Here is a 27,553-nt window from a genome sequence, read left to right on the forward strand (position 1 = left end):
TGGGTCAGAGGGGGTTGGGACGGGAGTAAAAATTCGATTGGAAAGCCGAACTCGATTGTTTCCGCTGCAAGGCAGAGACGAACCCTGAGGACTCGAAGAATCCAGAAGAATGGCGGCGTGGAGGGGAGGGACCGTTGTGTCCGAGTTCTGACTGAAATTTCTATTGATTTCGGTGGCGGAAAGTGGTGAGGCGCGAAGATGTAGATGCGGGGAAAGTCCGAGAAAGGCCTGGAAATGGACAATTAGAGGCAAGATGGATGCGGCTAATGCCATTGGCAACAACACCCGAGATTTCTGCAGCGTCAGATACAAAGACTTCATCCCCCCGGAGGGTGGTGAGTATTCTTTTATCACTCGAGGAAAATCTTCCTTTAGCAACATACTTATTGAATTTTTACCGTCGATTGATCTGGTACTGGACGGATGGAAAAGTTAGCAGTTAGCATTTTAGGGGATGCCAGAGCGTACCAAGAGGGTGGATGTCTGGAATTAACCCCTTGCCCTATAACATCGAGTCAGACTCGTGTTGACGATTTCAAAATCGATGCAACAAAAAAAATATTTTTCGGTTTTCTTTGAGTCGCTAGCATTAATAGTTCACTTTTACAGTAAAAATACAGTTGCAATAAGTATAGAATTCCTTTCGTTTCTGAGAAACTATCGACAATAATGTAATCCTGGAGTCTGCAGACATCAAGAACATCGTAGGGCAAGGGGTTAATGTTTGATCTATTTCTTTCAGGGTTGTTTCGTTAGATTGTACAGTAAATAATTGATTAATGCTCGGAGGCTCCATTGAGAGGGGGGACCCGCCAGTGGTGAAGACGTTTGAACACTCACAAGGGAAAACCTTAAACATTGATTCACAGATTCGAATGAAACTTTGTGGGCTTACAGAGTGATTCAAGAAAAGGGTAACGATATCTTTCATTCATGCTCAATCGTCAATTCAGGGTGTGAAAATTAACCTGAATATAAAAAATAAATCCACAAAGTTTCGTTCCAAACCACCAGTCAGCGTTCGTGATATTCCCTTACCAGAAGCCTTCGAACACGCATCGATGCTTTACTGTATTACAGTAATATACTAGAGGAGAAGTATTCACCCGTGAATTGTTCAATATAGCTAACCCTGTCCTAAACCCCTAAGGGTCTGGGTTAGGCGCCAAAGCTTAAATTAAATTACGCCCATCGGTGCAACGACTCTACCAATGTTCTTGCTTCCGATCCATCGAAAAGCCACACATACCCAGTTTGGTTTGCTCGGAAGAAAGTTCTCAGAGTGGAAAACTCTGTCCAGTCGTCGGTAAACTCTCTCGCCGGGGTTCAGTCGACGAAATTGTATCGCGCGCGCCAAGGGGACACGTTTCATCGAACAGTAATAAGCTCCGAGTTTTCTTCTATATTTCCACGTTTTCAGAGCTGTGGTGCGACCCGGTCTGGGACTCGCTGCTCTGCTGGCCGCCGACCAAAGCATCGACGATGATGAGACAGAGATGCCCCTTCGAGGATGGATTCGACACGACCAGTAAGTGTGCACGCGAGAGCGACGGTCGTTTGATGAATGCACATTTAAATTGCTTGTTAGCCGGCCAGGCAGCGGTCGCCGCGGCGCCCGGGCAATAATTAGAATCCCCGTGTAATTTTCAAAGAACAGCCCCGGCCAACGGGTGGGCTGCGCCCATCTGGCCCGCGATTCCATGGAAATTAACGTGAAATTGTCGGGGCGACTATTAAACGAACTACGGGGGAGCTGGAAAAAAAGGAAAACTGATGGCGAAGGACTTGGTCCAAACCTAGGCATGAGAGTGTTTACGGGGGCTCTAGTGATGTTGGGTTAGGGGATACTCTGATGATAGTGATAACTAGTGGTTAGATCTAACGCAGATTTAGCACCGTTTAGGGTTTAATTCAGGCTGAACTAGACATTAAGTGAGGTTAGCAGTCACTAGGGATCTCCTTAACATGACTCAGACTTTATTTCGACCTGGTCCAACGATAATCTAAATGAAACTTACTATTGAAAAGTGTTTCGGTATCTGTGGTGGCAGGACTAATAATCGCCAGGTCAATTATGTAGATTAGTTCAGACTATCCTTTGGATACAACTTAATTACTTTTAGTACTTAAATTGTATTTTACTTCTGGAGTTTTGAAGACTTCTCTTTCTTTGGACATCATCTTCTAAGTGACCATATAGCCTTTAGACATCGTACCCCACGTATTCATACATATACCTTTTGACATCATCCTCTAAGTGTCCATATAGTTTTTGGACACCATACCCTAAGTGTCCATACCTATACCCTTGGACACCATCCTCTAAGTGTCCAATAGCCTTTCGACATCATCCTCTAAGTGTCCATATAGCTTTTGGACACCATACCCTAAGTGTCCATATAGCTTTTGGATACTATCCTCTACGTGTCCATATATCTTTTGGATACTATCCTCTAAGTGTCCATATAGCTTTTGGACACCATACCCTAAGTGTCCATATAGCTTTTGGATACTATCCTCTACGTGTCCATATATCTTTTGGATACTATCCTCTAAGTGTCCATATAGCTTTTGGACACCATACCCTAAGTGTCCATATAGCTTTTGGATACTATCCTCTAAGTGTCCATATATCTTTTCGATACTATCCTCTAAGTGTCCATATTGCTTTTGGATACTATCCTCTAAGTGTCCATATATCTTTTGGATACTATCCTCTAAGTGTCCATATAGCTTTTGGACACCATACCCTAAGTGTCCATATAGTTTTTCGATGCTATCCTCTCAGTGTCCATATAGCTTTTGAACACTATACCCTAAGTGTCCATACCTATACCCTTGGGAACCATCCTTTAAGTGTCTATATAGCCTTTTGACATCATCCTCTAAGTGTCCATATAGCTTTTGGACACCATACCCTAAGTATCCATATAGCTTTTGGATACTATCCTCTAAGTGTCCATATATCTTTTCGATACTATCCTCTAAGTGTCCATATAGCTTTTGGACACCATACCCTAAGTATCCATATAGCTTTTGGATACTATCCTCTAAGTGTCCATATATCTTTTCGATACTATCCTCTAAGTGTCCATATAGCTTTTGGACACCATACCCTAAGTGTCCATATAGTTTTTGGATACTATCCTCTAAGTGTCTATAGCTTTTGAACACCATACCCTAAGTGTCCATACCCTTGGGAACCATCCTTTAAGTGTCCATATAGCTTTTGGACACCATACCCTAAGTGTCCATATAGTTTTTGGATACTATCCTCTAAGTGTTCATATAGCTTTTAAACGCCATACCCTAAGTGTCCATACCTATACCCTTGGGAACCATCCTTTAAGTGTCCATATAGCCTTTCGATACCATTCTCTAAGTGTCCATAAATCTTTTGGACACCATCCTCTAAGTTCTCTATTCAACTCGTCCTAGCGCAATGGAACCCAAATTGCCATATTATTGACCGCAGAACCATGGCTTTCACAGAGTCCAATGGAGGTTAATTCCTAAACTGTTCAAGATATGTTTGGAATATATCGTATCTAACAACCAAATTCCTCCCCCTATCATTCATACGTAGGGACAGTAATTACTTTTAGTTACGTAAATTCTATTTTACTTCCGAAGTTCCAAAGCCGTTTAACTTTTTCCACGATCAGACGGTATTCTCAAAGTCTAATTAAAATTGTTAAAAGGGAACGCAAGTGATTACGGAGTCAAACACTTACCCTGGAAATGGCCTCATTGTAATTAGCTCGCTAATGATCCCCGAAGGAAAATGTGAAAGTTTATTATGCTCTGGCTAGATTTAAATGTGTATCGAGAGATTTCTTCGCCGCCAGTCCTCCCTGCGAACTTCTTAATGATTCCAGGCGCCATCAACGCGTCTGGAACGCTTTCCCACCCCCCGAAGTGTCCCAAGATTCTTCGATGCGCTCGAGGCTCTATTGTTTTTCGGCTCGAGGATACTGTTTGATTAATTAATCTCTTCGGTCGGAAGAAGAAGAAGAACTTCCCACGGTTCCGGGAGGAAATTAAAAGCGTCATTTGCATGGTAAACCGATCGTGAAAGTATTTCGTGATTCGACGTCGTCCATTACGAATTCCGAGGCTATCGTTCTGGCCTCGATTGAAAAGCGCCGCTTTGCCGGACGAACTTCACAAGATTCTTCTTCGATCTTATTAATGACGGAACGTTAATCTGTGAAACTCTCCTTTGCATACCAAATGCTCGGAACACAAACATATTTTTCATAAAAATTAACAACAAAAAATGGTCCTGTTTATTCTGTCAATTATAAAAATTATCGAATCAATTTTCGTCCCTAATTTAATTTACTTTATACAGAAAATAATGGTGCCATTATTTCTTCCCTTCTTTTTCATCGATGACAGAAATAATTGAAATTTCAGTAACGAGTTTTATGTTATTTATTTCGTTTCTTCTTCTCTTCAGTGGGTATAGATATAATACTTGAACGATTTCATCTGTTAATTTAAATTTACTCGGCGATTCAGTGAGAATTGCTGTAATATCCCATTCTGCAGGAATATTAATATCAGTGGAATACTTTTATCGAGGCGGATGTAAGAGTCGATTCAGTCTGGAACTTCCCGCAAGCAATCCGATATTAACTCGAACATTAATTACCTGCATAAATTTGCCTGGTTTATCAAAATACGTGTCGGAAATTATCTCCACCGTTGCATCTGCAAAGCTGGAATTGTAATCCAGCTTCTAATCCACAACACGTAATGTGCACGTATCGCCTACACGTCCATTCAGCTCTATATTTAGAACTTCATTCAAGGTGTGTCTAATTGGATTTACTTAATTATCTCACCTCCATAGAGGTATGATATTTTTAGTCCCTTAGTCAGTGCTTTCTTCCGTCAGTTCTAAATGTTACGTAATCTTGAGACACCTTGTAATTACCTATAGTTGCAATGTCATCAAATATAACTTACAAGGGAAGGCACGGAAGTGTCCACCTCCGATTGCGATGAAACTTCGTATGTCTGTTAAGCAGTAAAAAATAAGGAATATATTTTTTTTATCGGCTAAGAGGCGACTGTGGGGGGTGAAACCGCCCTTCGAAGTTTAGACCCGAAAGTACTATCTCGAAAATCAGAAGAGATACATGAAAATTTCTAATGAACGAGGTTTGTTTTTTATGTAGAATAATATAGTGCTAACAAATTGTCCAAAATATAATTTTTTTATAACAAAAAAATTTCGGGTCGAAACTTCGAGGGGTAGTTTCACCCCCTAAAGTCGCGTCTCAGTCGATAAAAAAAATACGTGTCCCTTGTTTTTAACTGCTTAATAGAAATACGAAGTTTCATCAAAATCGGAGGGGGACACTTCGGTGCCATCCCTTGTCAGTTGTTCCGTTGAAACATATCTCGTGAAAGTCATGTCCCGCCTGATTCCTCAGCTATTTATACATGCGTCTCCCCTTTTGCATAGATGAAACCGCCGGCCTGTGCAGCGAAAGTGAGGTTAGTTTATATTCGGGTGGCAGCAACAAGTGTTCCTGATTGCCTTTAACTTCCGTCTAATTGCTCAGATTGGTCGTGGCGGTCTGTGGTCTAAAAGCTACACTGAACGGAACCCACGCCCAAAAGTGGATGCCTGCAGTTAACTTTGACGATGAAAAAGCTCCCTTTATGGGCCCAGTGATATCAATCCCAGCCCACAAATGGCATCTAGCCTTAGTCGCTTTGCATCGTGTGTCCTAGAAAGAAAAAAAAAAATTCCATTCCATCGGAGACGAGGCTCGAGTACACGCGAAGGAAATAAGTATATCTCGATTTATCTTCCTCTCTGGCAAATTTATTTGCCGTTATATTTATTCGTTTTGCACAAGTCCCCCTTTTCCAAGTCGAAACGAAGCACGAAGTCCTGCGTCCGCGCCTCCGTTGGCATTCAAACGACCGGGGGAAAATTCAATGCAGCCACTTTTGCAGACAGAGATAAGGCTTGCAGAAGAAATTACACATCGAGAAAAATAAACCCGCGAGGTTTCCGCTTCCGTTGACAAAACGTCCCCGTGGCCCCTCCTCCTCCGCGCCCGATAGGGGGGGAAAAACGAAGCTAGAAAGCAGATCAAAGGGAGGCCATTTCCTCGGGCTGCATTTTCATATTTGCTCGCCTAAGAAATTGAAATGAAACCTTGTAACTTCCGAGTTTTTCCTTCCTAACAATACTCCTGGAGTGGCGTGCTAGAATTCTTTGTTGCCGTCCCGTGATTCTAGAGAAACATCTTGACCGAATGGAAGTGAGCAGTCTGAAGTGGGTGTCCTTTAATGAAGAGAATACTGTAGCTCCAGTAGCTGAAAATCAAGCTAGTAATCAGATAGTAAACACATTTATTACTACTAAAATTGAAGACCACATGAGAGTACCAGTTTCATTGTTCTAAGTCTTGTGGTTCAATTTTCTGTATGGTACTATAAAGCTAAGTAATAACAATTTAATCCGTAATCTAAGGTAACTTGTATCTTCTGACGTCTCCATCCAGAAGTAATTCCAATAACACTTATCGCCTTGTAACTCGTTATAGTCTTTACCCACCATTCCCTAAGTGTCCATATAATCTTTCGACACCATCCTGTAAGTGTCCATACAGCCTTTGGACATCATACTCTAAGTGTTCATACATATACTCTTGGACACCATCTTCTAAGTGTCCATATAGCTTTTCGACATCATTCTCTAAGTGTCCATATAGCTTTTGGACACCATACCCTAAGTGTCCATATAGCTTTTGGACATCATACTCTAAGTGTTCATACATATACTCTTGGACACCATCTTCTAAGTGTCCATATAGCTTTTGGACATCATACCCTAAGTGTCCATATAGCTTTTGGACACCATACCCTAAGTGTCCATATAGCTTTTGGACACCATACCCTAAGTGTCCATATAACTTTTGGACACCATACTCTAAGTGTCCATATAGCTTTTGGACATCATACCCTAAGTGTTCATACATATACTCTTGAACACCATCTTATAAGTGTCCATATATCCTTTGGACATCATACTCTAAGTGTCCATACATATATCCTTGGACATCATACCCTAAGTGTCCATATAGCTTTTGGACACCATACCCTAAGTGTCCATATAGTTTTTGGATACTATCCTCTAAGTGTCCATACAGTTTTTGGACACCATACCCTAAGTGTCCATATAGCTTTTGAACACCATACCCTAAGTCTTCATACATATTTCCTTCTAAGTTCCCTGTCCAACTAATCCTAGAGCAATGGAACCTAAATCGTCATATTGTCGAGTGCAGAATCATTGCTATCACAAAGGGCAGTTAAGGGTAATTCTTAAACTGTTCACGATATTTTTGGAAAATTTAGTATCTGAGTACCAAATTTCAATAGGGACAGATGATTGTACACCAGAACTCATGGAGCGAGAATTTTCGAATCGCAAATTCCTCGTCTGTTGAGTTCGACCTCTGCCACCTGGCGCCAGTTTCGATGCCCAGGGAAAAAGCTGCAAAGAAATTTGCATGGGCCGGATTAACGCCGAGCCAGATGCGACCGTCGTTGTTCCCTACATACCGGGCCGGTGCGTCTATTCGATTCAGCCTCGTTTCCATACCGCGCGACCTGGATGCAAATTTCGGCTTTCCCCGTTACAATGCGAATCAGAAGCCCGGAACTGAAAAGAGTCTGTCGATCGATTTAACGTTGGATCACGGGCTGTTCTTAAATGTAATCCATTTCGTCGGCCCTGAATTCACTTTGCTGCTCCAAATGGCATGTTTAGAAGTCGCCCGAGGCACAGTGGGAATTAAAAGATGACTGAAAACTGACTCATACGAAACCATCCCTGCTAAATAGAAAGAGGATATAGAGCCCAAGCTTCCATCTATACGACCTCCAGGTGTGACTTTAAGATGAACTTGATCCGAATTTAATTTCCTCATCAACCATAACATTAAACCCAATAACCTTTTCTTTAGGGGGTTAGGCCACGTTGGAACCCCGAAAATCAAATGTAAGTTTCAACATTTTTTTGGAATCAAGTCCCTAAAACCGTTTTTTCGTTTATTTTATAACTTCGCCAAATAAAATTCCGGAACTTACATATGTCTTTGGACCCGAAGATGGCCTAACCCCTTAAAGAAAAGGTTATTGAGTTCAATTACATTTGGATGAAATTTATTTTAAACCGTCTAGAAACACCTGGAGATTATAAGAATGGAAGCTTGGGGTCGTTATCCTCTTTCCATTTAGCAATGATAGTTCCTACGAAGTCACTTGTGATATATCTATCAAAGTCAGTTTCTCGGGCCTCCAAGGTAGCCTAAACCCTTAAGCGTCTTCTCCTTTCACTTAGGAGCCCAGGACAGCCTATGTAGCTGCTTTATACACAAACCAAAAAAGAAATGTTGGAAATTACACGGTGCACTTCGTAGCAAGGGAAAAGAATAAGAACGAGCAAAGGAAAAATGTAAAAAAAAGACGGTTGTAAAGAGGAGAGAGAGTTTTGCTGCGCTGTTAGGGCTGGTAACATGTCGCGGCATTATCGAGTGCAATCAAAATGGGGAGAAGTGGGTCGAGTGGTACGCCAACACCGCTGCAACCCTGATGCCACACTCACACTGCCAAACGGCCAGGTTCTCATTCGTTCTGTTTCTGACCCGTTATTGTCCTCGTAGAAACGGAAGTGCATCACGAAGGCCGGAGGGTGGCAAGTTCAAGTAACGCTGTGCATGCTCATGCGAATCCCCGGTACGAATCGATGTGTCGGGACGCGAGATGTTAAAGTGGAGCAACTCTAAACGGGACCACCCGGGAAGTCGGGATTATCTTCGCGAATTTGCCTCTAATTCCACGATTTGTCTGTGTCCGCTGCAGTTTACTCTGCAAAATGAAATTGACAACTGGAAATAGCTTCTTTTGAATGTAGGTGTCCATATAGGTAGCAAAATGCTGTAGACCAAAGGTAATTGTTGGGTTCCGTTAAATTTATTCTAAGCCTAGTAATTATTAGAGGATTTTATATCTACTTCAGATCTAACCCAGACTTGAGACAGAGAAATCGTTAATATCTGGAGAGTTAGTTCTTCAGTTCTAGTGGAGTTCACATAGTCAGGAACCTATCCATGGAAATAGCTACTTTTTAATGTTAATGTCCATATAGGTAGCAAAATGCTGTAGACCAAAGGTAATTGTTGGGTTCCGTTAAATTTATTCTAAGCCTAGTAATTATTAGAGGATTCTATATCTACTTCAGATCTAATCCAGACTTGGGTCAAAGAAATCATTAATACCTGGACAATCACTTCTTCAGTTCTAGTGGAGTTCACATGGTCAGGAACCTATCCATGGAAATAGCTATTTTTTAATGTTAGTGTCCATATAGGTAGCAAAATGCTGTAGACCAAAGGTAATTGTTGGGTTCCGTTAAATTTATTCTAAGCCTAGTAATTATTAGAGGATTTTATATCTACTTCAGATCTAACCCAGACTTGGGTCAAAGAAATCATTAATACCTGGACAATCACTTCTTCAGTTCTAGTGGAGTTCACATAGTCAGGAACCTATCCATGGAAATAGCTACTTGTTAATGTTAGTGTCCATATAGGTAGCAAAATGCTGTAGACCAAAGGTAATTGTTGGGTTCCGTTAAATTTATTCTAAGCCTAGTAATTATTAGAGGATTCTATATCTACTTCAGATCTAACCCAGACTTGGGTCAAAGAAATCATTAATACCTGGACAATCACTTCTTCAGTTCTAGTGGAGTTCACATAGTCAGGAACCTATCCATGGAAATAGCTACTTGTTAATGTTAGTGTCCATATAGGTAGCAAAATGCTGTAGAACAAAGGTAATTATTGGGTTCCGTTAAATTTATTCTAAGCCTAGTAATTATTAGAGGATTCTATATCTACTTCAGATCTAACCCAGACTTGGGTCAAAGAAATCATTAATACCTGGACAATCACTTCTTTAGTTCTAGTAGAGTTCACATAGTCAGAAACCTGTCGCTGGTTGGACTCTATGTTTGGTGTAGTATATCTGTGTTTAGGCAAATGAAACTTCGCTGTTCCTCGGATTACAATTTCGGTACTCCTGACGAAATAACCTGTTACAGACCTCTAGGGCTCTTGTTCTCATTGCCATAGAGCAGAGTAACACTTCTAGAACGCAGACCTGAGATATTTGCAGTCTGTAGAAAGACAAGCACACATGAAACTTCGAAACCTTGGGTAACTCTCTGGTCAGTTTAGGGTAGCACTGACATATCGTGAATTATTTTAGACCCCTAAGTCTCTTGGTCTAATACTTCTCGAAACTTTACATCCCACACCATCTCCCAGGAGTCTCGTATCATTTATTCAGACGCCTCAGTTACTTGCAAGCTTCCCTGGTTACTTAATCGAATGAGTTTCGAATTGCTCAGCTTGATCGGGTGTCTCGAGTTCGTGCACTGTCTCGTGTCCTTGCCCTTTACTTCCTTTATCTCCGTTCGCTTGGGGTGAGATCTACCCACGCTATCGATTAAAGCGCTACTAACAACGTGACCGACCTATAATAGTGATGGGCGATATTTATCGATGACTGTATACATACATCGCTATTTGTTATCTACATTTTAAAAACTAATAATTACATATTATTGTTTTGCAAAGATTGCGAATATAATTTTTTTTTTAAACTTTAGTGAAATCCATTGCGTAGTGTGCAAGTACTGGCTTTAATAAAAATTGATTTTCAGAAAAACTTACAAAATACAGTAAATCTTCGATGAGTGTTCCACGGTTTGAGGGGTTCCCAGGTGTAACGTTGACTTTTTAACGAGGTTTGGGACAGTGGAATTCTGAAGCCAATGATATTTATTTCAACCACATATGGCCATTAGTTTATGAAATATTTAATGTTCAATGGGTGCCCTTCGAACACTCATCGAGGATTTACTGTATCACAAAAAATTTCTGGAGTAGACCATTAAAAATGCACGTAGCGCAAAGAGGTAACTTCCCAATTACAAGCTGGCATTCGTAAAATCAGATCAATACCGAACAAACTGGGCTCGCTAACGGCCTTGGCTTTGTGGGCTGCCTTGAAGTTTCAGACGAAAAGAGCGGAACTCCAAATTCGCGGTCCCTGAGAAAGGCTTTAAGTAGATAGATAGGTGGGCTCGCTCTTTAAGGCTTCTTCTTTCATGGAATATTCATGGTCGCTCTTTATTCCCGGCTTTTTGACGACGTGATAAAGGAGATGAAATTCTTTTGGGACTGGTTCTCCGAATGAGCATTGTTTATCGAGATGTCCGATAGCTAGATGATTCTGGTACAATGCAACAGCTGCCTCCGACATTTCTGGAAAACACGAAGAGGATTTAAAAAAGCATTTATATTCATTTCAGTTATTATCACGATGTAATTACAAGCTTCGTACGGTTCTTTTCTCCCAGTTTCAAAAATTCAACCAGAGACGATTTCCCATAACAGTTGTATGAAATGAAAATTTTAATGGAGCCGAATCGATTAATTCGTGTTTACTTCGTTAATGGACTTTATGGTAATGGCCGCACCCGGCTGCATTAATGCGTATTGCAATATATACAAAAACATTTTGTTTCATGGTATAACAAGGCTTTAGGGATGTTATGGGACGCGAAGTTCTGTCGGTTAGTAATGATGAAGCGAAATTTTGTACAAATTTGCGGGGCGTAAACAGAGAAGGTCCCCCGAATCGTAATGCAAGCCGATTGCAGTTCTATGTAGTCCACAAACCCATTGAAACCTTCAGTTTTCGGCTCTTTACACAAAGTTCACGGAAATTACTGGTTTTCAGTCAGAGAGTGTAACACTCCAGGGCGCCCTTCCTGGCGTGATAAATACATCAGGAACAAACGGATCCAGTATCTAGGTCACAGCGAATTGCTTCTGATGTACGTCTAATTCAAAGAAGATTTGCTAGGTACAATTAAGCCCTGGATTAGCTATGTTTTCACAACATATGGTCTGGCCCAAATCTAGGTCTGGCTAGGCACCTGTCAGACTACTGACAAATTAGGCCCTGACTATTTCTACCCAAATTAGGCTTTTGTTTCCAAGGCTAAAAGTGTTAAAGACAGTTGGGGTTGACTTACATACAAATCATATATGTTTAGGTGAATTATTCTTAATTCCAGTTGGGCCACCAGTACTCAAGATCTTTGCTGTATTATCGTACCCCATAATCTGATACTAAAAACATTTATTACATAGAATACCACTTTAGCTGTTCAAGGTCCTGTGGTCTAATCTTTTGTATGGTACTGTAAAGCTAGGTAATAACAATTTAGTCCCTAATCTAGCATAACTTGTATCTTCTGACGTCTCTATCCAGCTTCCAGAGGTAATTCTAATAACACTTAATGTCCTATAAATTGTAGACAGATATAGCCTTTGTGTCAATACATGCATCCTTTGGACACCATCCTCTAAGTGTCCATATAGCCTTTCGACACCATCCTCTAAGTGTCCATATAGCCTTTGGACATCATCCCCTAAGTGCCCATACTATACCCTTCGACACCATCCTCTAAGTGTCCATATAGCCTTTGGACACCATCCTCTAAATGTCCATATAGCATTTGGACACCATCCCCTAAGTGTTCATATATACAGCCTTTGGACTTCTATCATCTGACGCCTCTATCCTCTGGTTAAGTACCTGTCAGACTACTGACAAATTAGGTGCTGACTATTTCTACCCAAGTTAGACTTTTGTTTCCAAGGCTAAAAGTGTTAAAGACAGTTGGGGTTGACTTACATACAAATCATATATGTTTAGGTGAATTATTCCTAGTTTCATTTGGGCAGAGTAGAAACTTGATAGATACCTAACTACAGCTAAATAAGGCTATAGGAGTAAAAATATAAGGTATTAGACCTTTAGATTTATAATTATAATTGTAAATATTAAAACAATAAAAATAAGTAGGCTTGTATTAAATTTGTTATTTACAAGTAATTTAAATTCATTCAATATGAATTCTATAGATAAGTTAAATATAATTTGTTGTCCTGAAAGGATTAATCAAAATGTTAAAGTATTTCCTCCCTCTTATATTATCGTGTCGACTTCATATTATTATAGTCATTATTTGTTCTTCTTAAATGGTACTAAAAGTTCCGAGCCGAGTGCAAAATCATCATTTCCCTTCAAAGGTATTGAAACTCTGCCTGAAGTAGATCGATCCAGCTCCCCTAATGTCCACAGTACACATTCGGGCTGTCCGTATGTACCTCGTTGTTTGCCCAGAATCCGTGGAGAAGAAGTGCGGTTACAACGGCCGCTGGGAGGGTCAGAATGGTACCAGCAACGAGGAAACACCTCACGGATGGGCAAACTACACGACCTGTCTGACACCGGAAATGCTGCGACTGCATGGGAAAGTTTACACCAACGCTATCGAGGGTAAAGTGAGTATTAAAGGATTATAGAGTTGGAACAGAGGTCCAGTTGGATTTCCATCATCAGCTACACAATTGATTAATAGGCTGGCTGGCAGATTAGAGCCCACGAAAAGCCTACAAAGGGTTATTCTACGCGAAATCGAACACTTTTTCGATTTTTTTAAATTTTCAATATGTTGTAGTCTTTAGTGATATACAGGGTGATCGCGATAATTTGTACCATCGTTTTTTTTTTCGTAAACGGTGAACATTAGAAAGAAGCCGAAGAAGAGGAAGTTGTAGTATATTTTACTAGTAATATGATAGCGTATCTAAAGTTTTTGTATTTTTAATATTTTTCTAGAAACAAAGGTGACCTTGATTTTTTTAAATAGAATGCTACATATTTTTTTACATCATATGAAAGCGGGCATTAAGACGAGTTCAACCATGTAGTATACTATGGTCTTCAGGGTCATACAAGGGCAGAAATAAAAGAAAGAACAACTTACGAGTCAATGTTTACCCAGTAATTATTATTTAAACCTTCTTGAATCTCAGAAGCTATAAAAGATTATTTTTCATCTGGACCAAAAATTGTGTCACCTATTTATGACCCTCAAGTCGTATAATCTAATCCATTACGGTACACAGTGATCTATAAATATTCTCAGAAGCATGTACCATGTGGGAAGTCACTTTAGAATTTTCCATCGAAGGGCAATTCCTCTTTATCACTGTCAACACTCGCCCACGAGGTCAATATTTATATGATAGAAGGATAACAGGTTCTTTAGGACGAGAAAATATGTCGACGACAGAACTGGTGATCTATACATATATGATCTACACAATTATGGCTGCTTAAAGTTTCGAGTACTATGGAAGTGGGCCAAATCGATTCCATAGAAATTAAATTCCGAAGGAAATCGATCAGGCCTAGCCTTCTTCCTTTTTCTTCTCTCTGGCCTCGGGGGAAATCCATTCCTTTATTTTTCAGTCTGGGCAACTGGTATAGTCAAAATTTCACTTAATTTGATTCAGGAACCTCGCATGTTTCAAATATCAAGTCACGTAGGGAAATAGAAGCTGGAACAGCAAAAGAAAACTGATGAACAGTAAATTTTCGATGAGTGTCCAAAGGCTCCTTGGCACTGAACACTAAATACTTCATAAATTAATGGACCTATGCGACTGAAAAAAAATACCAGTGGGTTCTAAATTCCAAGCTCTATCAATGTACTAAACCTAATTAATAAAAAGTCAGCGTTAGACTTGGGGACTTTTTCTTGTCAGTGCTGAGAAGCCTGCGAGCACTCGTCGAGGATTTACTGTACAGTGTTGCGTATATCCCTGTCCAGTAACAACCTGCTAAAAATAATATCACAATCCAGATAGCACATGACGCCTTAGAGACGCCTATTTTACGGCTATTTTAGGCCTAACAAGGGAAGGCATGGAAGAGTCCCCCTCCGATTTTGATGAAACTTCGTATGTCTGTTAAGCAGTCAAAAATAAGAGATACGTATTTTTTTTTATCTGCTGACACGCGACTTTAAGGGGTGAAACCACCCCTCAAAGTTTCGACCCGAAAGTACTATCTCGAAAACCAGAGGAGATACATGAAAACTTCTAATGAATGAGATTTGCGGTTTTTTATGTAGAATAATATGGCGCTAACAAATTGTCCAAAATATAATTTGTTTATATCAAAAAAATTTCGGATCGAAACATCGAGGGGTGGTTTCACCCCTTAAAGTCGCGTCTCAGTCGATAAAAAAAAATACGTATCCCTTAAACGGATCGAAACTTTGAGGGGTGGTTTCACCCCTTAAAGTCGCGTCTCAGTCGATAAAAAAAAATACGTATCCCTTATTTTTGACTGCTTAACAGACATACGAAGTTTCATCAAAATCGGAGGGGGACTCTTCCATGCCTTCCCTTGTTAGACCTAAAACAGCCGTAAAATAGGCGTCGTCAAGGCGTCATGTGCTATTTGGGATTTTCTATCCATTCGTCACAGCAACCATAAAGTCTCCCAGAGCCATTAAAAATGGAGATCCATGTATCACGTTCCTCTACAGTTCCATATACCCATAAATCACAAGTTTTTATTTTATTGGCTTCGTGTGTAGCTGTAACAAATTACCCTGCTCCGACCCAACAGTACCGTATTCTCTGTAAACTACATTGCAGAAGAAATATTGGTACAGCACTCACGTCTCTCCATTTTTTTTCTCTTTTGTTTCCTGTAGATGAAGATGGACATAGCCGAGAAGACCCGAATATTGGAGTTTGTTGGTCTGAGCATTTCTCTGGTAGCGCTGCTCGTCTCCCTCGCTATATTCTGTCGGTTCAGGTAGGATTATGAAAAAGCAATTATTCGTTCTTCAATTTGCAGAGCCGAAGTTTCGAGGAATTCTTTCAACCCGATCGAAGCATTCCCTCATATTACGTGTACTCCATCTTGTGTCATAAGAGGATTACGAAACACGCAACGTGGCCTCTTCGTTTTCTGTTTGTCGGAAATCATGTCGACGTACATTCGTTTTACGGTTTGCGCGGCGGGACTCGGTGATATACAAACGATTTACCTGGAAAGACATGGGGATTCTGTTTGTTCCCGCGAAACTGGGTTAAGCTTTTTACCGAGACACAACGGTAATGGAATGAAGACTCGAATGGCGTCAAAGATCCAAGAGTGCACAAAGTGTCCACGTAATATGAGCACCGGTATTGTTCCCGTTTTCGTTTCGAGTCCCACTGAACATCAATATTTTTCGTATGGGCATCATGCTAAAAAATAAACAGTATTTTCTTTATTTAGATGAATGTTTAATGATAGATATTTGCTACTAATGTTATCCCAGATCCCTGAGGAACACCAGGACCAGGATACACAAGAATCTCTTCGTTGCCATGGTCGTCCAGGTTCTTATACGATTGATCGTGTACATAGACATAGAAATCCTGAGAAGGAAGACGTATGGGATTCAGAGAGGGATAGGGAATACTGTAAGTACTGATGAGCCCCCAAGTTATTTCAAGTGTGCCTGACCTGTTTTCGAATTTCTTCAATGATTTTCTTAATCTTTCTACTATATATTAGTCCAGAACACGGAAATACTAATATATTTCTGTGTAAATCATAACAATATCAATGAAAGGGCATGTAAATAATAGTTATAACAATTTAAAATGTTTATTATCATTTAAACGAAAAATAAGAATTTTTCAATAGTTCCATACAACATGCGGATAATTGTAGTCTGATTGAATTTTGGAAATTGAAAAAATTGTCCAGGCCTATCAGTTCAGAGCGCCGAGTTTCAAGTATGTCTTTCCAAATGTGTCTGACCACTTTTCAAATTTCTTCACTGATTTTCCTAATCTTTTTATTATATAGTAGTCCAGAATATATTAAAAATATTAATATATTCAAAATATTCAAAATATTAATATATTTCTGTGTGAAATAATTATATTTCACCATTTCGAAAAGTTCATGGATCAGAGGGAATGCTGCTGAATAAGATTTGCAGAAGAGAAATTAAGGTCTGGTCTTGAAGTGAACTGGAAAAACTTTTTTCCTCTTTCAGCCTGTCCTTTGTGAGGCCAGCTACGCTCTCCTCGAGTACGCCAAAACTGCGATGTTCATGTGGATGTTCATAGAGGGTCTATTTCTCCACAACATGGTCACTGGTGAGTCGCCATTATTTATGCAAATATATTATATAACCAAATTTCTACTGACCTAAAACTGGTTCATATAGGGGTGTGGTCTTACAAGGGAAGTTCTTTACACTTTGTAAGCTTGTAGGGGGCCTGAAGAGAAGTACGGCGCAATTCTTGTTTTTGGCCCAGTTTCAGTTCTTCAGGGTGAAAACATCCCTTGATGATAGATAGATGTTTCCATATTTCCCTGTATATCTTCAAACTATAGAAATTCTTTGTTTAAATAAAAACATCCCCCTACTTTTATTAATTATCAATTTAACTGCATTCTTTTATAGAGCATAAAAAACCATTTAATTTTTATTGTAACCATTTTTGTATATCTACGATAGTTTTAAACATATACAGGGAAATATAGAAACACCTGTCTACCTTCAAGGGATGTTTTCACCATGAAGAACTGAAATTAGGCCAAAAACCAAAATTGCGCTATACTTCTCTTAAAGTCCCCTACAAACCTGCAAAGTTTAAAAAACATCGGAATTTTCGGGTTACTGAACTTCTCTTCTTAGTATCAAAGGACTCAGAGATTAACCCCTCCGAAGGGGGTTAAAATTTAGTCAGTGTTTCAGCATAGCCTTAAAATCTGGGTCACAACTGACCCACGTTCGTCGTCCAAAATGTCTCTAGCATGAATGTGAAGTAATAATGAATATCTGAATATTCCTTGTTCAGGTCTATTCAAAAGTGAAAATCAAAGATTCTCATTAATTATGAATACATAGGGACTTCTTTATAACAATGTAGGGCTGCTTCATCTGAAACTCGAGATTGATCTATACCAGATGATAAAAAGTGTAATATTTGCTGCAGCTTTTCTAGCAATTTGAAAGACCAGCACTTTACAAAGAATCATTTGCCACTTGACTGAACTGTAGTTAATTTATTGAGCTATTGTTGTTATTTACTGACCTACGTACGTATCAGACACTGTCATATGCATAGAAACAGTGGGGGAGGGGCAGGGGTGAGCTGGCTGTATGAATATTGATCATAGTTCCATACTATATTCGCTAAGAGAGATAATAATAACTTTAGAAAGTGCATTAAAACGGAGAAAACGAAGTGTTCACAATTTATTAATTTGTAATTTATAAAACTCAAGTAATTTATAAAACTCAAGTTTTATAAATTGTGTGTTATAATTTAAAGTTTTTTTTTTAAACAATATGTTGCTGCCTTTTATTTAAAAAAAAGAAAAGTGACAAGAATTGAAGTCCAACGGTAAATTTAGTGTCCCCTATAGCCACTCCTCGTCCAAAGCCCGAGGTGTTCCAATGATGAGGCACGTTTTAGGTCCATTTAACTATGCGAAAATTAAACGTTTCTCAGCTCCGAGCAATCGTCCTAGTTTTATCCTTCAAGTCTCCAGAGGAACGTTCGAGTTTGATTAAAAATTCCTGCATCCACGTACTTGCTTCCGAACTGGAACTAAATATGTGTCCGCCATTGTTAAACGTCTCATCTCCTTAATTCTTTTTCCTTCTGTCGATCCGTTTGCCGCAGTGACGGTGTTCCAAGAGACATCCTATTACCGGATGTACCGTTTCGTCGGCTGGGGATGTCCAGTCGTGATGACCCTCGTCTGGGCTGCGATCACGGCCTTCTATTACCATCCAAAGTCAAAGTAAGCTGAACACTCACACATAACGAAATATCTTCCATTTTATTTATTTTTATTTTTTAATTTGTACTTTCAATTTTACTTTATTTTTGGTCTTAGTTGTAGTCCTAGTCCTAATTCTGGTCCTAGTCCTAGTCCTAGTCCTAGTCCTAGTTCTAGTCTTAGTTCTAGTCCTAGTCCTAGTCCTAGTTCTAGTCTTAGTTCTAGTCTTAGTTCTAGTCCTAATCCTGGTCCTAGTCCTAAGCCTGGTCCTAGTCATATTTCTGGTCCTAGTCATAGTTCTAGTCCTAGTCCTAAGCCTTGTCTTAGTCATATTTCTAATTCTAGTCCTAGTCCTAGTACTAGTCCTAAGCCTGGTCTTAGTCGTATTTCTAATTCTAGTCCTAGTCCTAGTACTAGTCCTAAGCCTGGTCTTAGTCGTATTTCTAATTCTAGTCCTAGTCCTAGTACTAGTCCTAAGCCTGGTCTTAGTCGTATTTCTAATTCTAGTCCTAGTCCTAGTACTAGTCCTACTTCTGGTCCTAGTCATAGTTCCAGTCCTAGTCCTAAGCCTGGTCCTAGTCATATTTCTGGTCCTAGTTATAGTTCTAGTCCTAGTCCTAAGCCTGGTCTTAGTCATATTTCTAATTCTAGTCCTAGTCCTAGTACTAGTCCTAAGCCTGGTTTAGTCATAGTTCTAGTCCTAGTCCTAAGACTGACCCTAGTCATATTTCTGGTCCTAGTTATAGTTCTAGTCCTAGTCCTAAGCTTGGTCTTAGTCATATTTCTAATTCTAGTCCTAGTCCTGGTACTAGTCCTAGTCCTGGTCCTAGTCATAGTTCTAGTCCTAGTCCTAAGCCTTGTCTTAGTCATATTTCTAATTCTAGTCCTAGTCCTAGTACTAGTCCTAAGCCTGGTCTTAGTCGTATTTCTAATTCTAGTCCTAGTCCTAGTACTAGTCCTAAGCCTGGTCTTAGTCGTATTTCTAATTCTAGTCCTAGTCCTAGTACTAGTCCTACTTCTGGTCGTAGTTATAGTTCTAGTCCTAGTCTTAAACCTAGTCTTAGTCATATTTCTAATTCTAGTCCTAGTCCTAGTACTAGTCCTAAGCCTGGTTTAGTCATATTTCTAATTCTAGTCCTAGTACTAGTCCTAATCCTGGTCCTAGTCATAGTTCTAGTCCTAGTCCTAAGACTGATCCTAGTCATATTTCTGGTCCTAGTTACAGTTCTAGTCCTAGTCCTAAGCTTGGTCTTAGTCATATTTCTAATTCTAGTCCTAGTCCTGGTACTAGTCCTAGTCCTGGTCCTAGTCATAGTTCTAGTCCTAGTCCTAAGCCTTGTCTTAGTCATATTTCTAATTCTAGTCCTAGTCCTAGTACTAGTCCTAAGCCTGGTCTTAGTCGTATTTCTAATTCTAGTCCTAGTCCTAGTACTAGTCCTAAGCCTGGTCTTAGTCGTATTTCTAATTCTAGTCCTAGTCCTAGTACTAGTCCTACTTCTGGTCGTAGTTATAGTTCTAGTCCTAGTCCTAAGCCTGGTCTTAGTCATATTTCTAATTCTAGTCCTAGTCCTAGTACTAGTTCTAAGCCTGGTCCTAGTCTCACTCCTAGTACTAGTCCTAATCCTGGTCCTAGTCATAATCCCAGTCCTAATCCTGATCCTGGTCCTGGTTTTAATGTTAGTTCTATTTTATTTTCGTACTAACATTTCACACGCCACGCCAAATATTAGATTTTCCAGATGCTGGTCCGGGTACAACTTGTCTTCCTATTTCTGGATCCTCGAGGGACCCAGGTTCGCGGTGATATTGGTGAGGATACTTTCAAAACTCCGCATGATCACAGGCAACCTAGATAGGTTTTGATTTTTCACGTGCAACGCCTAGGACAGTGTGTCACGTTCATTTTCGAAATGTCTTTGCATTTGTCAGTACAATCTGTTGCAAATAAATGCAAATGTAAATATTTCGTTGGAATAAAATCTAGCTGAATTTTTCTTTTCAAATGTCACTTGGAAATTAATGTTCGATGATGTACGAAGCGTGGGACGTTATATATTGGTTTTTATTTCCCCAGCTCAATTTTCTGTTCCTGCTAACAAAGTCACACCAGCGAAATCGAACAAGTTCTGTAAGTGAATTTAAAAAAAAGTAAAATAAATAATTATTCTAACTCCACTTGATTTTCTTTTTCAGGAAAGCAGTGAGGGCAGCTGTCGTGCTTCTACCCTTGCTGGGCATCACTAACGTGTTGTTCATGATCGAGGCACCCCTGCACAACGTGAAGAAGTTCGCCCTTTGGTCCTATTCCACTCACTTTCTGCAATCCTTTCAGGGCCTCTTCATTGCGACCCTTTATTGTTTCCTAAATGGAGAGGTGAGACAATCATATACCACATTCATACTATTATAATTATTGTTAGTTTTAAGTTATCATAATTATGTTATTGTCAATATACAGAGTGAGTCAATAAGAACTATTACCTAAAATAACTAGTTACTTATTGATTGTATCTGAAAACGTTTCAATGAATTATATAGCATTTTCATTTTTTTATATCATTTTTTTGGAGATATTAAGGTGACCTTGAGTGTTTTCAAGGTCAATGCATCTTGTTTTGATACCATTATGCTAGAGATCGCTGAATTCGTCCTTCCATCGACAACAACGTGATGTTAAAAAAAATGCGTTGCCCAAATTACCCATACTTCCACCTATCATCGTAGAAACCAAACTAATCAATTCCATTTTTTTGAAATTTTTCAATATTTTCTTTCACTTCTTCATTCTCCTATATTTTACATGTTTTAATGTTAAACTTGGAAATAATTTAGTATGTAACATTTATGTCTTCGTATAATATTTCAAGTTAAATTTTTAAACAATAATTCGTTTTTGTATAAAATGTCAGGCTCATCGTTGAATGCGTTAGATTTGAACTTGTGCACGGAATTGAAAACCGTGTAACCAGTAGTACCTTTGATCTTTCGTTGCTTGTTTTCTCGATATATGATTAACACCTCGCGGTGTTTACGCCCGACTGGAATCATTAAGTAGAAACCGATCATGCATTATGCATGGGGAAACATTGCTCCAGTAAACAATACACACATGGGGATACCTTGGATCTCATTATAGAGCATCGAAACCGCAAGGCCAGATGAACATATTAACAGTGGAGTGTTTCAATTTCTCCGTGGATATCAAATAACATTCCACTCTGATCATTTCTCTGCTAGTATTAACGAATGAAAATTATATTTATGAAATTATAGTTTGGAAGAATAATTAATCTATACGAACATACACAATTATTACATGTCGTATAAATCACTTTAAAGAATCACTAGTATTCGAATGATAATTGTCGCTAAGAAATATTAAAAACATTTCAAAATACCTTCAAACCGTTATTTAGTATCTAATAAATAGACTGCGAATGTTTATGCAAATTCAGAATTTTAGGTATTAATATATGTATAAAGATTAAATCGGATAGAAATCTAGATCCTGTGCTAAATTTCTTATTATGTTGATAGTAATATATAAATATCACTAAATTTGATTAAAATCTTTATCTTCAAATGTATAACTATCTGCAGTCTACTAATAAACAAAGCAGCAATCCGAAACTGCGAATGTATACAATGAAACCACTTGTGCAGGTGTAAAAACAGGTAGAGGGGAAATAATTAGTAGGGGTCATGCTCAGGCCACATTTGTCTATAGTGCGTCGGTTCAGTCGTGTCAGTTTGTCGCGATGGATCGGTTCGACGGTGTTCCGACGGTTCCCTAATGCCAGCGATTGGCAAATTCATTATCTAGATAAAAAGTTTCGAGTAACGAATAAAAGATGAAAAACATATATTTCGTCATTTTCACTCGATTGAACGTGGTAATTCCAATTTTTATCATAAAATAATATTTCTTTTTAAGTTAGTAAACACTTTGCAAACAATTATTTAATCTCATGAACAGTTTAAAGATCAGGATTACGGTCTTTGATACTGCTGCTTCTCACTATATGTATATTATTCGAATAAAATTGTGCCCATCTCTGCCTAACGCTGCAAAAATTAATCGATTGGATTATTAGATCGGTGTTTCGTGCTGAGTGGCGGTGAAGTAATTTTGATGATAAGTGTTTTCCACACAGGTGAGACTGGCCCTGGACAAAACCATCTCTGTGTACCTTTCCTTGAGAGGAACCGACCTGCAAGCGAGGAGACAGTCGACCTTCAGCGGCTATCACCCCCAACGCGTCGCATCAGGTTAGTGTCGAGAGCATTCAATTTATTTCGTTTGTATTTATTTACTACAATATTACATATATATATATATAACAATTTAAAAATATTTATTACCACTTGGAAAAAATAAGAATTTTGCAATAATTCAATACAACGCGTCGCATCAGGTCAGTGTCGAGAGCATTCAATTTATTTCGTTTGTATTTATTTACTACAATATTACATATATATATATATAACAATTTAAAAATATTTATTACCACTTGGAAAAAATAAGAATTTTGCAATAATTCAATACAACGCGTCGCATCAGGTCAGTGTCGAGAGCATTCAATTTATTTCGTTTGTATTTATTTACTACAATATTACATGTATATATAACAATTTAGAAATATTTATTACTACTTGGAAAAAATAAGAATTTTGCAATAATTTAATACAACGCGTCGCATCAGGTCAGTGTGGAGAGCATTCAATTTATTTCGTTTGTATTTATTTACTACAATATTACATGTATATATAACAATTTAGAAATATTTATTACTACTTGGAAAAAATAAGAATTTTGCAATAATTTAATACAACACGTGGATAATTGTGGTGCGGTTGAATTTTGGAAAAGAAATTAAAAAAAGTATCCAAAACAACAAGGTTAGGTGACTGTATATATTTAAATGTAGGTCGTGTACTTTCCAATAATATTTATAAAATTTTCAGTTCATAAATCCCACGTTGATTAAATTCCTAACGAGCTGTGAACATTGTTTCCCCGTGTCGGTCGAGTCCTCATCGGGCGGCGTGAAAATATATTTCCGACACGCCGTGAACATAAATTATTTTGTCTATATTTTTCGTCGCGAAAGCAAATTTACGAGCGATTTCAAGCAATATAATTCTTCTATCCCCTGTTTCTGAACTTGTTAGCCACGGCATTAATTCATTAGTGGCTTTCCAATCGATGACCGCCTAATCCGGTATTAAATTTCTCGTTGAAGCGTAATAAATTTTAATTAATAAATACTAATACGCGAGCATCGACGTGTCGAAAGTCTAAGGCAGATTCCACGGATTTTTCGTCGGTTTTCGCAAAGCTTGATGGAGTCAAACGCGCAGCGATGCAAGTCGGATACATCGACTTTCTCGACCGTGTGCGGAATTGTTAGTTTGCGATGCGATGCTTCAGTCAAGTTTGTGTTCTGTTTCGAACGTGCTCAGATAATTGGCGGAGAAACTGTGGAGGCAATTATGCTAATAATCATGTTATCAAACGTAACAGTATCAATAGAACGACATTTAAATAATTGTTGTAACAATTGAAAAATGTTTATTGTTACTTGGAAAAATATAAGAATTTTTCAATAATTCGATACAACGTGTGGATAATTGTGGTTTGGTTGAATTTTGAAAGAAAAATTGAAATAATTGTCCAGACGTATCGGTTTACAGCGTCGAATTGCTTCGATCGTTAGACCACTGTCATATTATAATTAGCAGAGATTTTCTCATTTATTATTATTTCCAAAAAAACTAGAATTTTTCAATAACTTGATACAACACGTAGATAAATTGTGGTTTGGTTAAATTTTCGAAGAGAAATTGAAAAAATTGTCCAGGCGTATCGGTTCGGAGCGTCGAGCTGCTCCGCTCGTTAAATCACTGTCATATTATAATTAGCAGAGATTTTTTCATGTCTCAGAAATAGAGTTACTTCTTGTCCACGGATTTTTCTCAAGCATCTTTGCCCATTGGATTCCCAATTACCTCGAATTTTAATGTAACCTCAGAACCGAGGTCTATTTCACGGTTCGCTGGCCAGTTCACGGGGGTAGAATTCATCGCGAGAAATTATTTTTGAAACAAGGTCATAAAATATTCGAAAGCTAACAAGAACGGTAATTACAACAAAAATCACAAAAATGATAAAAGCCGTAGTCTTTTGTCCCTTGAATAGGATCGAGATCGTAGATTTAGAAAAAAAAAAAATACACGAGACCCTGAGGGTTTTAGAGATCGTAGAGTCAGAAAAAAAAAATACACGAGACCTGGGTTTTAGAGTTCGTAGAGTCAGAAAAACAAAATACACGAGACCCTGAGGGTTTAAGTGAAAAATGTGTCGGAGTTTTGAAAAGAATTCCAAGGGGAACCGATCCTGACTGCGTAAAGAAGCGTGGAGTCGTGGCCGCGAATTAGCCCCTGAAGACGAATCCGAGGACCGATAAGAGGATGTAATGATTGGTTGGTACGTGCAGTGATCGAGATGGAGGAGGTGCAGATGAGATCCAGCGGCTGGATAAGACTGTGCTGTCGAGGTGGAAACACTCCACCGCCGGACCGACCTGCCGAGTGAGTAACGATCGAGGAAAGTTCGCCAATCCGCGTTTAGATCATTGCCAGCATCGGCGGTCGATCCTCCTCGCAAGAATCATACCAATAGGTAAAGACAGGCGCGAGCCATGCATGTGCTGTTGCAACGCTTCTACCCAACTGGAGAGCTTACGAATCCAATCTGAGGTCCCCTTCGATTCACACAGAAGCTATTCAACCCTTAGAACGAACCTTGGATCCTTGTGGACTCCATTGGACTCTCAGAATTCCGTGGATCCTCCAGGATTGCTTTGGACTCTCAGAATTCAATGGATCCTCCAGTATTCCCTTGGACTCTCAGAATTCCTTGGATCGTTTTAGAGGCCATTAGACTCTCAGGAAAATTCCGGGACCATTTCAAAACTCATTCGACATTCAGTATTCCAGGGATCACTCTAGAATCTATTGGATACTTAGAATACCTTGGATCATTGTAAAGTCCTTTGGACATCCCGATTCCTGACGTCATTTTGAGAACCATTGGACTCTCAGAATTCCGTGGATCCTCCAGGCTTGCTTTGGACTCTCAGAATTCAATGGATCCTTCAGTATTCCCTTGGACTCTCAGAATTCCTTGGATCGTTTTAGAGACCATTGGACTCTCAGGAAAATTCCGGGACCATTTCAAAACTCATTCGACATTCAGAATTCCAGGGATCACTTTAAAATCAATCGGATACTTAGAATACCTTAGATCATTGTAAAGTCCTTTGGACATCCGGATTCCTGACGTCATTTTGAGGTCCATTGGACTCTCAAAATTCCATTGATCCTCCAGTATTCCCTTGGACTCTCAGAATTCCTTGGATCGTTTTAGAGGCCATTGGACTCTCAGAAAAATCCCGGGACCATTTCAAAACTCATTCGACAATCAGAATTCAGGGATCACTCAAAAATCCATTGGATACTTAGAATACCTTAGATCATTGTAAAGTCGTTTGGACATCCGGATTCCTGACGTCATTTTGAGGTTCATTGGACTCTCAGAATTCCGTGGATCCTCCAGGATTGCTTTGGACTATCAGAATTCAAATGGATCCTCCAGTATTCCCTTGGACTCTCAGAATTCCTTGGATCGTTTTAGAGGCCATTGGACTCTCAGGAAAATTCCGGGACCATTTCAAAACTCATTCGACAATCAGAATTCCAGGGATCACTCTAGAATCTATTGGATACTTAGAATACCTTGGATCATTGTAAAGTCCTTTGGACATCCGGATTCCTGGCGTCATTTTGAGAACCATTAGACTCTCAGAATTCCGTGGATCCTCCAGGATTGCTTTGGACTCTCAGAATTCAATGGATCCTCCAGTATTCCCTTGGACTCTCAGAATTCCTTGGATCCTTCTAGAGGCCATTGGACTCTCAGAAAAATCCCGGGACCATTTCAAAACTCATTCGACAATCAGAATTCCAGGGATCACTCTAGAATCTATTGGATACTTAAAATACCTTGGATCATTGTAAAGTCCTTTGGTCATCCGGATTCCCGACGTCATTTTGAGGTCCATTGGACTCTCAGAATTCCATGGATCCTCTAGTATTCCCTTGGACTCTCAGAATTCATTGGATTCTAGGCTCCAATCTAACTCTAGACTCTGATTCATTGTTCATGGATATCTTTGGAGACATTTTCCTATAATCCATTGGATCCTTATACCCTTTCAGAGACTTCCCCACGATCTATCGCATCCCTCCTACGTTGTGGTACTTTTCTGGTGTGTGCTTTCTAAACGCTTCCGTATTTCTCTACCCTGGATCTTAAACTGGTAGAAAATGCTTCGCTCGTCACCAACGATTGGCCTAGGCCTCAGACATATTCCAAACTCCTGTCTTTAAACTTCAGAAGAAGTATCAATGTTAATTCTCCAATGTATCTGCTCTAAGTCAGTGTATATACCTCTTGTTCCTACATCTATCCAATCTATTTCTCTTCAAAGCTAAAACAGATTCCAACTTCTACTGAAAGATCCCCTCTGTGTACCTTTTAATGTCAGTGTACAGCCTTCTCTGTCTGAACTACGAGAAGAATTGTCTGTTGTCGCAAAGAAACTGCTTTCCACCTGGTGGGGACGCAATTGCCAGCAGAGATCATCCTTGTTTCCCGTTTCAGAACAACAGTCTGACGTAGCATCTCTAAATCCCTTTGGCGACTTCTTGAGGACAC

At 39.2% G+C, this 27,553-nt stretch overlaps 1 protein-coding gene across 1 annotated transcript; it reads left to right on the top strand.

The window, feature by feature from the left end:
* The first annotated feature begins 253 nt into the window (after positions 1-253).
* LOC107189630 (PDF receptor) lies at positions 254-27,553 on the top strand. The gene is given in 14 exon segments (XM_015578205.1): positions 254-335; positions 1,421-1,528; positions 13,300-13,460; positions 15,689-15,792; positions 16,304-16,448; positions 17,033-17,135; positions 18,675-18,795; positions 20,505-20,583; positions 20,849-20,868; positions 20,870-20,902; positions 20,968-21,148; positions 22,929-23,043; positions 25,272-25,365; positions 27,500-27,553. Coding segments are annotated over 14 exon segments (1,359 nt in total). The 3' UTR covers positions 27,513-27,553.

This window comes from Dufourea novaeangliae, unplaced genomic scaffold (assembly GCF_001272555.1).
Source record: "Dufourea novaeangliae isolate 0120121106 unplaced genomic scaffold, ASM127255v1 scaffold23, whole genome shotgun sequence".
NCBI lineage: Eukaryota > Metazoa > Arthropoda > Insecta > Hymenoptera > Halictidae > Dufourea > Dufourea novaeangliae.